The sequence below is a fragment of the Labrus bergylta genome, chromosome 17, assembly GCF_963930695.1.
Source record: "Labrus bergylta chromosome 17, fLabBer1.1, whole genome shotgun sequence".
NCBI classification, from domain to species: Eukaryota; Metazoa; Chordata; class Actinopteri; order Labriformes; family Labridae; genus Labrus; species Labrus bergylta.
The window spans coordinates 14,598,401-14,611,208 of record NC_089211.1 but is presented as its reverse complement, the minus strand read 5'-3'; the positions used below and the strand labels follow the sequence as shown (position 1 = coordinate 14,611,208).

The 12,808-nt window shown below is 38.2% G+C and overlaps 1 protein-coding gene across 1 annotated transcript; it reads right to left on the bottom strand.

Moving 5' to 3' along the window:
- Window positions 1-36: 36 nt before the first annotated feature.
- rab14l (RAB14, member RAS oncogene family, like) lies at window positions 37-12,578 on the bottom strand. Its single transcript, XM_020629865.3, has 8 exons — window positions 12,428-12,578; window positions 7,177-7,235; window positions 5,909-5,962; window positions 4,721-4,898; window positions 4,033-4,099; window positions 2,967-3,054; window positions 2,567-2,597; window positions 37-2,451 (listed from the first exon to the last, which is right to left on the bottom strand). Exons 2-8 carry the CDS (start codon window positions 7,226-7,228, stop codon window positions 2,274-2,276), a joined length of 648 nt encoding a protein of 215 aa, XP_020485521.1. The 5' UTR covers window positions 7,229-7,235; window positions 12,428-12,578; the 3' UTR covers window positions 37-2,273.
- Window positions 12,579-12,808: the final 230 nt, after the last annotated feature.

Here is a 12,808-nt window from a genome sequence, read left to right as displayed (position 1 = left end):
AAAGCGTGTTTTTGAGAAGCAGCAAGAAAACAGAGCAACAGGTTATGTATAATTTATTTTTTCTGTCTAGAGTATTTTGTCATTAAAATCAAAATGTCAACATTTTAAAATCATATACACTCAAGAACGCATTTAAATGTTAGCACAGCCCCTTAAAAATTTATACATATGTACTTTTTTTGTACTCGTGGACAGACAAAAGCAGGAAGTGGTCACTCAGACTGCAGGAGGTGGGACACAGGAAAAAGGAAGACCCCAGCCCGCTGACTTCCCACAATAACAAACCAATCCCCTCTCCCCAAAAAGTTAAGACAGTGATGCTAGCCCCTCCCATTTGGAGGAGAGACAATGGGTGGAAAAAGATTATTAACATAAAAGTGCCCCATTCTCAACTCGATGAGAGGAAAGAGTTTGCAGACATAAATACTAGTTAGCACGTCATCAATCCACTTCCTCTCCCCTCAACCAATTGACAGGTTCGGTAGTGTGCAGACGGGATGGTTTGAAGGGGGTGTTTCTAGGTGTCTGTCCTTTCCATACATTTATTAATAGAAACTATGTTACAGAATTTCCCAAGCATGAATTACAGGCAACCCACTAGCACATCAACTGTACAGATCTTGGCAGAGCCAGCAAATACATTTCTAAATCCCAAGTAGCAAGGTCATCAATAGTTAAGAAGCAATATTTACAGCTCTCCAATCAGGGAATCACTCTGGTACAGAAAAATTGTACTTGAAGGGGGAAGAAAAAAAGAAAGAAAAAAAAAGCATAATTGGATTTTGACATTTTCACTGTTTCAGGGTTGGGGGCATGCTGCTTGGTGTTGTAATGTACAAAGCAGAGGAACAACCGCCCAAATGAACAACAGATCTGCTCTTCAGTGCAGCACTTCAGATAAGGGAGTGTTGACTTTTTTTTTTTTTTTTCACATCTTAAAAGTTACGATGTGGACTTTATACCATGCTGCTGATGTTTTTTTTTTTTTTTGTTTTTGTTTTTTTACAGCCGCCGCTTGTATTTGCAATAATTCTTCTAAAAGACTTGATTTGTTGAATCAGGGCAAGTCCAACAGCAGTGTGAAGAGCAAGTGCAGCAAAGAGATAAAGAGTAATTACATTAAGAATAATAAGGCAACAAACAATGACAAAGAAAATGCTGGTAAAAGACAGAATCTGTTGATATGACCTGGTAGAGAGTTTCGGGGGTTCAGATGTGTGAGGAGAGGAAGAATTGGTGCAAAGAGGCCGAGTGAATGACTCCGTCCGCCCAAAAAAGAAAATAAATGTTTTAACGTAAAAGTGTCATTTTAAATTAGTCAAAAAGGACTGCCATTCAACTTCTTAACACACAAACACACACAAGCAGGAAAACACCCAATATTCTTTCCTGTGATATCTCTTTGGAGAGATCAAAGAATTACCAAGGAATTTGAGGTAAATTCATAGTTTCCTCAAAGTTTCCCCCCTCTCTCTCTCTATTGTGGCAAGCATTTCAGAAACTGAATAAAAAAAGCCACAAGCAGGTTTGAATCCTGCTGAAAAAGCTCTCTCAGCTACACATCATGTGACACACTAGAGCCTCTACCTTTGTGGGCCCATGATACACTACTCAATTGCTTTCCCCGCCTTATGATGGGACACCCATCATAATGTGAGATGAGACACCCGCGTATCTCAATAAATGCTGGATGGGTAAACCTTGCAGGTTAGGCTTCAGGAGTTTGAGATTATAATTTCGATCCCATACAAACAGATGAGAGGTGGATGAATTAATGCAGTGTTTACATGTCATACAGAGCTATAAAACCAAACATAAAAAAAACAGTCTCGGTTTATCATTATCATATGAACATTACATCTATGTCAAGTGTCAGTAGCCTGATGAGAAGCGTGGTGGCCTTTATGATAGTTTAACAGAGGGGACTAGACAGAATGGTGTAAGAGTGGAGGGGGGGGGGGGGGAGAAAGAGGAAAATGATGTAGCGATAACACAGATTAAAGAGGAGGAGGAGTGAGAGGGGCAGAGAGGAGGAGGGGAGAGATGTAGTCCACACAGCCCAGCTCAGTCTGGCCCCACCCTCTTCCTTCCCTCCAAAGCCTCCTGGTGCAGTGAAGAAGGAGGAGGGTGGATGGAGGTAGAGGGATGGATGGATGTTTGAAGGAGGGCGGGCAGGACAGACGGCGAGAGAGAGAGAGAGAGAGAGAGAGAGAGAGAGAGAGTGAGAGAGAGGAGGAGATGATGACGACGATAGGGGGGGTTTTGCTTGGTCATTAGCAGCCGCAGCCTTCCCTCTGGGGCTGTGGTTCGCTGGTTAGCCGGCCGCCCTGGGGGGCTGAGGGCTTATGCTGGACCCCTGACTCGGCTGCGTTCAGGTCCAGGCTGCCATCTTGGATGTTCTGGTAGATCTTCTTTGCTGCTTCCAGGAAGGCATCCTCAACGTTTTCACCTCTGAAGAAGGAGGGTTATCACAAATGTGAGAAAAGGCTCAACATGGGAGTTGTGGAATGTAAGCAGAGGGATTTAGGATGTGTGTTGTGCAGTCAATGAAGTTGGGCAGACTTACGTTTTTGCACTCGCTTCCAGGAACAACAGACCTGTAGACATAATGACAGTCAGTAAAACGTTGTTACACTCACACCTCAGATGCAAAGTCTACATTCAGCCAATTAAAATAAAAACTCTGCTCAGCTGAGCTTTCTGCAGACCTTGTATTTTAACAACATAAATACAAAAGGAGATGAATCTCCCTAACTCTCTTTAAGTCAAACATAAAGGCTTTGTTATAAACATTCTGAGACAGAAAAAGATATCTGTGATTGCCTTTGTAATAATCAAGAAACAGACCGCTTTGGAAGAGGCTTTTGTAGAGATAGTTTGAGTGATTTTAAAGAAATATAAACAACATTGAAAGGGGGAAACTAACAGGCCTCCTCCCAGCATGCACTGCTCTGTGTCTTGTTTACCGTTCTCCTCAGCAAACTGCTTTGCCTCCTCATACGTGACGTCCCTCTGGGCCTCCAGGTCAGCTTTGTTTCCTATGAGTATGATCACCTGGGAATACAAAGAAAAGGAAGAGTGAGACTATCCTCTGGACACTGTGCTACTTCCTGTGAGAAGTTTACTTTCTAAGCCTCAGAACACTGACGGCAGAGTAGGAAGACTATTTCTAAAAGGTAGGTGATATACCGCTGAGTTGTCCAAGAGATCTATTGAGAGAAACAGAGGAACTCACACCCCCGCCTTAGCACAAAAGATACTGCCTCTAGCAAGTGTGATGTAATTAGTACCTTGAAGTACTGTAATGCACTGAGCTTCCTCATAGCAGTGCCAGACTCTAAGAACACTCTTTTGGAGCTGAACTGCAGCATGTCCAGCATGAACGTTTCATGTTTACTGTCTTTTTATGTTCTTTCAAAAGGTTTTCACAACATATGACAGCCAGTGTTTGGCAAATATGTCACTGTACTGGGGCAGTGAGTTTAAAACTTTTTTGCGAGATAAAAAAGAAATTAACTAAGCTACACATTTAAGCAGATTCCGGTCTACAATTCTTTATTTATTGGATGTTTGTGCCTGGTAAAGGTAAGAGCTGATACTTGTTGCAAAGCTTCCAAAGCTCTTTCATTACGCTTGTAATCTTACAGATAACCGAACAAAAGTGTCAGTCCCAGTGATAAAAAGAACACCTTACATGTATATCCAAAAACAACCTCAATACAAAGAAAGCTCTACTGTTAAAACACCAGGAAAGCATTTTTCACTTGATGTCGGATTGAGCAGGAGGAGCATACAGCAGAAACACAGCTTGATAAATGAGAGCGTTATGATTTAGAGCTAATCATATTTACCAAGAAATTCAATTTAAGAAATGGAAAGGGCTCTGTTGTCTCAGACAGGCTCAAGGGAGAGGGCAAATGAATGGGCAAAGAAAACCACACAGTAAAAGAGAAACTATATATCCATGCACTAAAGACACACACAGACTAACTCGAGTTCACAGAATGATAGGATGTAAAGAGGAGTACTTACAGTATTGGGATTGGTGAGGTTTCTGGCGTCAGTCAACCAGCTACTGAGGTGGTTGTATGTGCTTCTCCTTCATGACATCATAAGAAGGGAAAGGGGTTACTATGACAATAGGGTAGGATTTAACAACATGCTATCTGAGGAAGTATCAGAAAAGAGTCTGCTTCTTCATACAGACATTTGGAAAATTGGAGAAGGATAAATAATTTCAGGGGGAATTTTCAAGGTTGAAGATATTTCTAAATTATATCTTTGAATATCATTTCAGTCTATTAGCACAACAGAAGCTAAACTATACCACATTAACAGCAATGTAAACTATTTATATGAGTTTTTCCAGTTATTAAATACTGTTGTAGGGCCCCTAGGGGGCCTTGATGGGTGGGTATGGGGTGTGGTGTGTACATAAATTCCACATGTTGGACTGTGTTTATTTAACTGGAGCTGATACCATCCAACAGTGTGGGTAAGAAGGCTGGAGCCAGGCTGTATGATTAACTGTTCATGTTTGTTCAGGGGGGGTCTGAAGGGGATGTCGGTGCACTTATCAGATGCTTTTGCTTCCATTTAACTTCCCCTTAACATAAATGTTTTTTTTTTTTTTTTTGTAAAATGCACACATAGTGTATAGCTGAGACCATGTAGGAACTGTATCTCCCACACATTTAGAGACACATTAAGCATCCTGTACCTGGTGATGTCATAGACCATGAGCGCCCCTGCTGCTCCACGGTAGTAGGAGCGGGTGACAGCCCTGAAGCGCTCTTGTCCCGCAGTGTCCCAAATCTGCAGCTTGATCTTCTGGCCGCTCACCTCAATTATCCTTGTGCCGAACTCTACGCCGATCGTATGGGGGCAGTCGGCCATGACTGGGGAGAGGGAGAGAGGTTAAGTAAGGTGTGTATAAGTATTACAGTTGCTATGTTATGTCCACAATGTTCATCACCTAACTTCAACAAAACAAGTATCTATTTCTCTATCCATATATGTCTATATTTTTTTAACAGTTCATTTAGCCTATAAAATATAAACTTATCCCATTACATATTTTAGACAGTCATGACTCAGAGACATTTACAGAGGACAAACTTGATTTCTGCTGTATTCATGTGTAAAATGTTGCAGTCTTCCTTTCTACCTTCTAACCTCCCTCCATTTTTTTCAAAAGCATCTCCAATATTTTTCCTAGTTTGACCACGTTTCTATGTCATGGAACTTATTAGAAAATGCAAAAGCTTTGAAGGTATATTAAACTCAAAGTCTAACTTATATACTTAACATGAGCCAAACTGTGGTTATCTTTAGTGTGAGGCCGTCTCACAGTTAAGTATAATTAAGCATTTTCAGATTTTCTTTTCTACATCAAGTTAATAAAAGCTGCATCTGTTGCTGTATAATGGACATGTTTGATTCATGCACCCACAACTCATCTTCATTGGAAAACCATCAGCAGGTGCATAAACAATCAGCTGTTATAGAGTCCCTATTCTCACAGTTGTCTTAATCCTAAGTATCAACACCCAGAGGGCGGCAAATTTGTTTAAACTGACACTGAAACCCTTTTTTTTTTTTATATCACACTGGAATGGTGTGTGTGTGCAGGATGTGACTATGGCGTGTGAATTACGAACACAGCATCTGGCTTGTTAATAGTAGCACCAAACAAGACAGAGCTGAATGGTGACGGGAGGCTGCAGCTGACTGGCACACAGAAGAAGAGTCTCTCACTGAGGAGCTCAAACCACTTCTATGCTGCTGACTTCCGCTGGAGTATAAAGAAATCTCAAATGATTAAGACTCTCCAATCTAACCTGGCAACCTTTCATACACGGTGACACATGCTTCGATGAAAGAAGTCATAATCGGGGCAGGCACTTACATTTCTTTTCTGTGAACTGGTGAAGCAAACATGACTTCCCTACCCCCATGTCCCCTGTGGAGAGAGACACAAGAGAAACTCGGGTCAACCAAGGAAAAAACAGACAAACAACAATTCTCTATTCAAGCCTGCAGTGTTGCCCCCATGCATGATGTAGCAGCCCCTCAGGGACTGTCGGATATGATACTCAAATTTTCATGTGGAGTGGTAAGAGAGACTCAGAGTAGGACCAAGATATAAAGTTTAAGGTCCTACAGAGTTTGACAATTCTTGTTGTTTTTTATCCGTTCTGACACTAATAGTACATTTGCTTTGTAGCTTGACCTTGTTTGTGTAATCATCTGTGACTCCAGAGTCCCTTATTTGCTTCCTCTGAATAAGTTAAATGATGTTGCAGGCAAACAAAAATCCAAATATAATAAGTGTTTTGGGGTAAATGAGATTGAGAGAAATCTGCTGCTTTCAGGATAAATCCGTAATATGGATTCACCAAGCACTACCAAGGTTGAATTAGCATTGCTAAATTCGGTCAGCAACAACAATAAGACGCAGCTTTGGAAATTGTATGCGACTCCCAACAAGCAGGATTACAACATCTTAAAATTTTCACTTGTTAAAAACAAACTAAAGAGTTTCCTTGACAGAAAATGTAAAAAAAAAAAAAAAAGACAGAAAAAGTTAAGAAGCAAGCTGCTATCTCTCCTGGGTGCTCTTTGAAGCTCATCCACACACCCCTTTAATATCCAGGCGGAGTGTTGGCTTTGAGGCAAGGCGTTTCAGGTTTCACAGAAGAGGATAAATAGCCCTGAGCTTTGGGGCTGTGTGTTCATGCATAAGTCTGTGTGCAGATGTATGTACAAGCGAAAGCAACAATATGTTTACTGAGAGCTCACACGTTAAAAACATATCAGCAGCATTGGAACATCATTTGTAATAAAAGGAGAACTTATATCTGTTTATTGATAAGCAGTACATAATAGTATGTTATTCAAATAATGTTTAGTTAAGACTAATACATTTTTTTTGGTAAATCCATAAATGTCAAATTGTTTATCCAATAATAATGTCTTACATCAGATCAATGCAGACATGAAGAAACAAGTCTCCTAAAATGTTGTCTTATTTTTAGGACCAGTAGGTAAAAACAGACAATGACAGTGATAACTAATGACACATGCAGGAACAACTCAGTCTATGGAGTTACGTTTAAAAATGAATAAAGGTCATTCACATGACTTGCAGAGTCCCCTCCGACATTGCTCACTTACCGATAATGATGTATTTGAAAATGTAGGAGTAGTTGTACGGTGCAGTGGCCATTGTGGCTCTGAAAGAGAAGAACAGAGAAGAAAACTTAAAGCACGTAAACTGTCAATGAGGGCACTTCTCCTCCATACACAGATTCTCAAGTTACGCATGCAAAAGAAATATAATTCAGAGTATATTACAAGTATTTAGAAGTTTAAGTCTTTTCCCCCTTCAATAAAAAAAAAAAAAAGTTACTAAAGGGGTTAAGCAACACAGTCATTCAGTATACAAGTGTAAAACAACAAATTTCCATGAGGAAGTGATTGGGGGAAAAACAAATGAAGTAATGTTCAAACTTCAACTTAAATTGTTCACCTAAGGTCCAGTGTTATTCTACAAAGCCACAATCCTATCAGACCAACAGGTCCATAATGATGTGTGCCAAACAAGGCCCAATTCTTCATCAGTGCATACAAGTACAGTAATAACATTATACTTCTGAGGGAAAGTGAATCAACACATCAAAACATATACATTGTGTAAACAGTCCAGTCACAACGTTTGAATAATGATCAAATTATGTAATGCAGTTCTAAGTAACCTATTTACAATATGGCACCCATTAAAATCAGTAAGTATGAGCTTGATTAAACCATGAATAATATATGAGTCCGATAAACATGTTGCATTTGTATGATGATACCGCTGATAGAAACTAAACACAAAACCGGTGTCCTCCCATAATGAAAGAGCAACACAGTGACACTGGGTCATTTGGTTGGCATCGACTGGATAATAACTATCTAGTAAACAAAGTGGCACTTCACACGTACACAAGAAAACTGCCAGCATCATGGGCTCAGAACTTCGCTAAAAATAGCTCTGACACCTAACTGATACCAAAAGATTCTTCATTGATCCAACTCCACTCACAGAAAATACTGTATAAGCGGAGAAAATCCTTCAGATTTACTAGAATATCCCCAGCCAATACTACTAAAACGACTACATTAAACTTTATCTATATAGCGCCTTTCTAAACCCAGATTACAAAGTGCTTTACATCAGTAAAAATTAACTGGCTGAATAGCCAAGAGGAGAGTTTCTTTATAAACAGCACATTAGTTCATTTTTTGCTCATGAACATCTTCACTGTAAAATGTATTTTGCCATTGCAATGTAATCTCCTGACTCTTAAGATCGTCAGTAGGAGCACTGCTTCACGACGTGCTGCTGTTCAGTGTAACGGTTAATCATTTAAGCTTAACAACCACGAGAAAAATCATTCAACAGCCTGATATGTCCTTGGCAAAGATAGTCAAGCTTGAAACTAGTGCTTTTCTCTGATCTACATTTCGGTGAAAACTGTGATGCACCCTAAGCAAGTTTCTGGAAACTGAAATCAGTTTGACACATCAGAAGAACCCACTGCTGGTACTATGCTTATTTATGCAGTTCAATGCTGATGTTTGACTTGTCAGATTAATGCTGACACAACCTCAAGAAATGTGGATGTGATACAAAAATCCAACAGAGAAGTAGCATTACTAGAGCAAGCAATAAAAAAGAGAAGGACTTTAGAAACAGACCAGACAAGAGACACTAACAAAGAAACAGACTTTTAGAAGGAGCGGAAACTTAAAAAAAAGGGGCTAAATATAAAGGACTTAAGATACATCTTTGCTAGAGATGTAAATCAAGGGGCATGTAAAGGCTACTTAGTTCAGGTTAATTCAGGTCAGGACATTACTGATACATTTGCCTCTGTGGCTCACGAGTACCCTCACATTGACACGTATACTGACACACATACTGACTCCTTGTACAAACCCTATGAGGAGGGCAATAAAATCTGCATCCGAAAAACATCAAAACAAAATAACAATTATTTGTAGAGCTTAACTGGAAAACTATGAAAACTCAAGGAGTATTTTTCAGTCTCTGATATCTAATTGTCAGCAACATTTTTTAATGAGGACTGAAACTGCTGAATGATTATCACATGAAACTGTCAGAAACTCACAAGAGAAACAAGAGCAGGCTGGGACTGTTTTTGTTGGGGGCATCAGAAAAGACTTGGCTCACACCCAGTCCCCCACAAACTCTGCAACTTGACCTGACATTTGATAATTACTCAGACCAACACAAACTACCTAACAGATGGGAAAACTGTCAGTGTGATATTTAATCATCATCAGACACCATCTGAGACTGATAACTACCTTACATGCTGCTTTGTAGAAAATCGGGGTAGCTTTGATAATGAACACAGTCCAATCTCAAGCTCCAGCTTGTTGTCACTAAAGGGCTACTTGTGTACTTTAAATTAGTACAGCAGTATACCTTCTTTCTTGTTTTTTTTTGTTTTTTTTTAATACTGAATGTTTAAGTTCTAAATCAATTCAAATATTTAACATATTGCTGATTACACTATTGCAACTCTTTAAATACCCACAGTAAACAGTCCTTGATGGACTTTTCCAAGCTCCCTACTGTCACCTGACCCTCATGTGGTTTACAGTGCCTTGGAAGGTAAGCTATAAGTAAAGATTTACCAGTCAGACCAAAAAAATGATTCAGCTGTGATAACCATCCTCCTTCAGCTTTTCTTCTCATTACATAGAAATAAACTCCGTAAGTATCCATCAATGGGCAAGGCGAGTCAAGACCATGTGACCAGACTGCAGCCTCAGCACTTCTCAGATACTCTCATTATACACAGTACCTCTCTCTTATGAAACACTGTCCGACAGTCTATCAGTTCTTAACCATCAGGAAATGATGGCACAAATATAGTCATGGTGCCTTCATGATGTTCAGGTCAACTATTCAAATCATGTGACTCCTTACTAGTTCTAAAAACACATGAGATCATCAATACTATTACTAATATTAATATTATATATATTTTTTTTTGATCCTTTAACCACTTGTTTCTATTTATTTTACTGCTCTTACCTTCTTATTGCTGTTATCTTTTTTTTCCAGCTCTTTTAGTTTCTTACATATTTGTAAATATTTGGTTCCTCTTGGTCTCAGCTCTTGTAGTTGGGTTCTTGTGTTTCCTGGGTTCTAATAATGGTTGTTTTGACGGTCGGGTTATACATGTTGGATATCGTGCACTTTGGGTTCTTTTCTGTTGAATTGTATTTAATTATTTTTAGTATTTTGCATTGGTTATATTCTTACTGTTGTTAATGTTCTTCTGTGTTTGGTTTAGTTTGCTTTGTTCTTGTTTTTGCTGTTTGTCAAAGCACTTTGTAAACCTGTGCTTTTAAAAAGGTGCTAAATAAATAAAGTTATTATTATTAATACTGTTTACAGGCAAGACCGAGCAGACTACATTCAATACACCAAAATTATGCTTTGATGTTGCTTATATGATTGAATATAATAAATGGAAAAAAAGCTTTTAAAGTCTCATAAAAAAGACTGCCTGAACAAATAAAGCATGGATAGTTGGTACAAGTAACAACATGGTAAAACATTTTAGGTTAGATTAAGGCAGCTGTATTAAAAAAAAACACTTGAAAGGTATATAGAGTTTTTGCTTGTTGCCAACCAAGTTTCAATTAGTTTTAATTAAACATAGCTGTTGTTTTGGAAAATGAAAGCTAACACAATATTGGCTAAAGGAACTGTGGTTGCTTATTAAAATGTCTCCACTAACAGATGACCTCAGGGTCACATAATAAAAAAAGGAGCCTGGCTGCAGAGTGTCGTTTCTGTTGTTAAGTGTTTTAAACGTGTAATGTTTGATCCCCAATGACTTGGTTAGCTTTATGGAAGCCCATTTCCGCCAGTTTAAAAAATAAAAATGAAAATAATAAAGTCACAATTATGAGATAAAAAGTCAAAAGTATGAGATAAAAAGTCAAAATAATGAGATAAAAAGTCATAATGAGATACAAAAGTCAAAACTATGAGATAAAAAGTAAAAAATAATGAGATAAAAAGTCATAATGAGATAAAAAGTCAAAACTATGAGATAAAAAGTAAAAAAATAATGAGATAAAAAGTCACAATGAGATAAAAAAGTAAAAAATAATGAGATAAAAAGTCATAATAATGAGATAAAAAAAAGTCATAATGAGATAAAAAAAAAGTAAAAAATAATGAGATAAAAAGTCATAATGAGATAAAGAAAAAAAAAAGTAAAAAATAATGAGATAAAAAGTCATAATGAGATAAAAAAAAAAGTAAAAAATAATGAGATAAAAAGTCATAATAATGAGATAAAAAAAGTCATAATGAGATAAAAAAGTAAAAAATAATGAGATAAAAAGTCATAATGAGATATAAAAAAAAGTAAAAAAATAATGAGATAAAAAGTCAAAATAATGAGATAAAAAGTCATAGAGATAAAAAGTCAAAATAATGAGATAAAAAGTAAAAACTTATGAGATAAAAAGTCAAAATTACGAGATAATAAGTCATAATAATGACATAGAAAGTCATAATGAGATAAAAAGTCAAAATAATGAGATAAAAAGTTGAAACTATGAGACTTAATTGTTTTCATTTTTATTTTTTTTTACTAGCAGAAATGGGCTTCCATATTAGCTTAGCTTGACAACCCACAAAGTGACAGCATCTGTTGGTTTAATCCTCTTGTTTCAGCACACACACTGAAAACAACATTACGAAGCACAAGAAAACATAAAAAACTAACATGAAGTATGAAGCGGCTTGATAACAAACACGGCCCCTGATTAGCTGATTGGACAGCTGCTACCTGCCTGCTGACATCAGTGGATCTTGAAAACAAAACACATGAACGCACACAGTATGCCTCTACCAACACATGAACAATGTAAACCAAGCCGTGTTATTAATACGGCTTAATGTGTCCTCTTCGTTATTTCAGAAAATCAACCACAACAAACACACACAAAACTAACGACAGCTAACGATAGCATTAGCGTGCTAAGTTTGTCAGCTAGCTGCAAAGGGGCTTGGATTATGTTAGCAGAATACGTAGTTTACTTAGCTTGTCAAGACATATTTATTCATCGCTGATGTAGTATTTAATCGCTTACACTGTGTTCTCTAACCAGTCAGGACGTGATTTCTCCTATTCTTGAACGCTGATGATAAACACCTACCTAGCATTAGTCATCTATTAGCTACAGTGGGTTAGCTTTGGCAATTAGCTCACTCCCTGCTAACCCTGACTGTTTCCTTAATCTAAACATGAGCTTGTTTGCCCTGCCAGACTTTACACATGTGTGTATGAGTGTGTCCAAGCATGCTGTCGCTGTATTCCCTTACCAGATATGAAACCTTTTGAGCTTAGAGGTGTAGAGCTGTTCAGAGGAGGAGTGCAGGTTATCCTGGCTGATCTGTCTATCCAAGATGGCTGCTCACGGCACAGGGTTTCCTCCGCTGTGTACAATGGGCTTCTGGGACAAAGAGCATCTTATGCGGCGATTGCGGTGCGTTCACCGATAGTGAACCCTGCTTTGAGGTCGGCAAATTCACCTGCACAGGTGTAAATACGCATGCTGTACCGGGTACATCACTCAATACTTATCAAGTGCTTTTATCAGATTATGAAGTCATGAGCCTAGAATAATTTCATGAGATATAAAGTGGAGATATAAGATTAATTCAGGCACTTAAGGGTAATGTTTAGCATGCCTTTGAAGAAGA

Coding starts and splice junctions, on each gene's coding strand:
- rab14l (XM_020629865.3), bottom strand. CDS start 7,228: ATGGCCACTGCACCGTACAACTACTCCTACATTTTCAAATACATCATT. Junction 3,055..4,032: donor ACCTCACCAATCCCAATACT/GTAAGTACTCCT, acceptor TTGTATTCCCAG/GTGATCATACTCATAGGAAA. Junction 2,598..2,966: donor GCAGTTTGCTGAGGAGAACG/GTAAACAAGACA, acceptor TTATGTCTACAG/GTCTGTTGTTCCTGGAAGCG.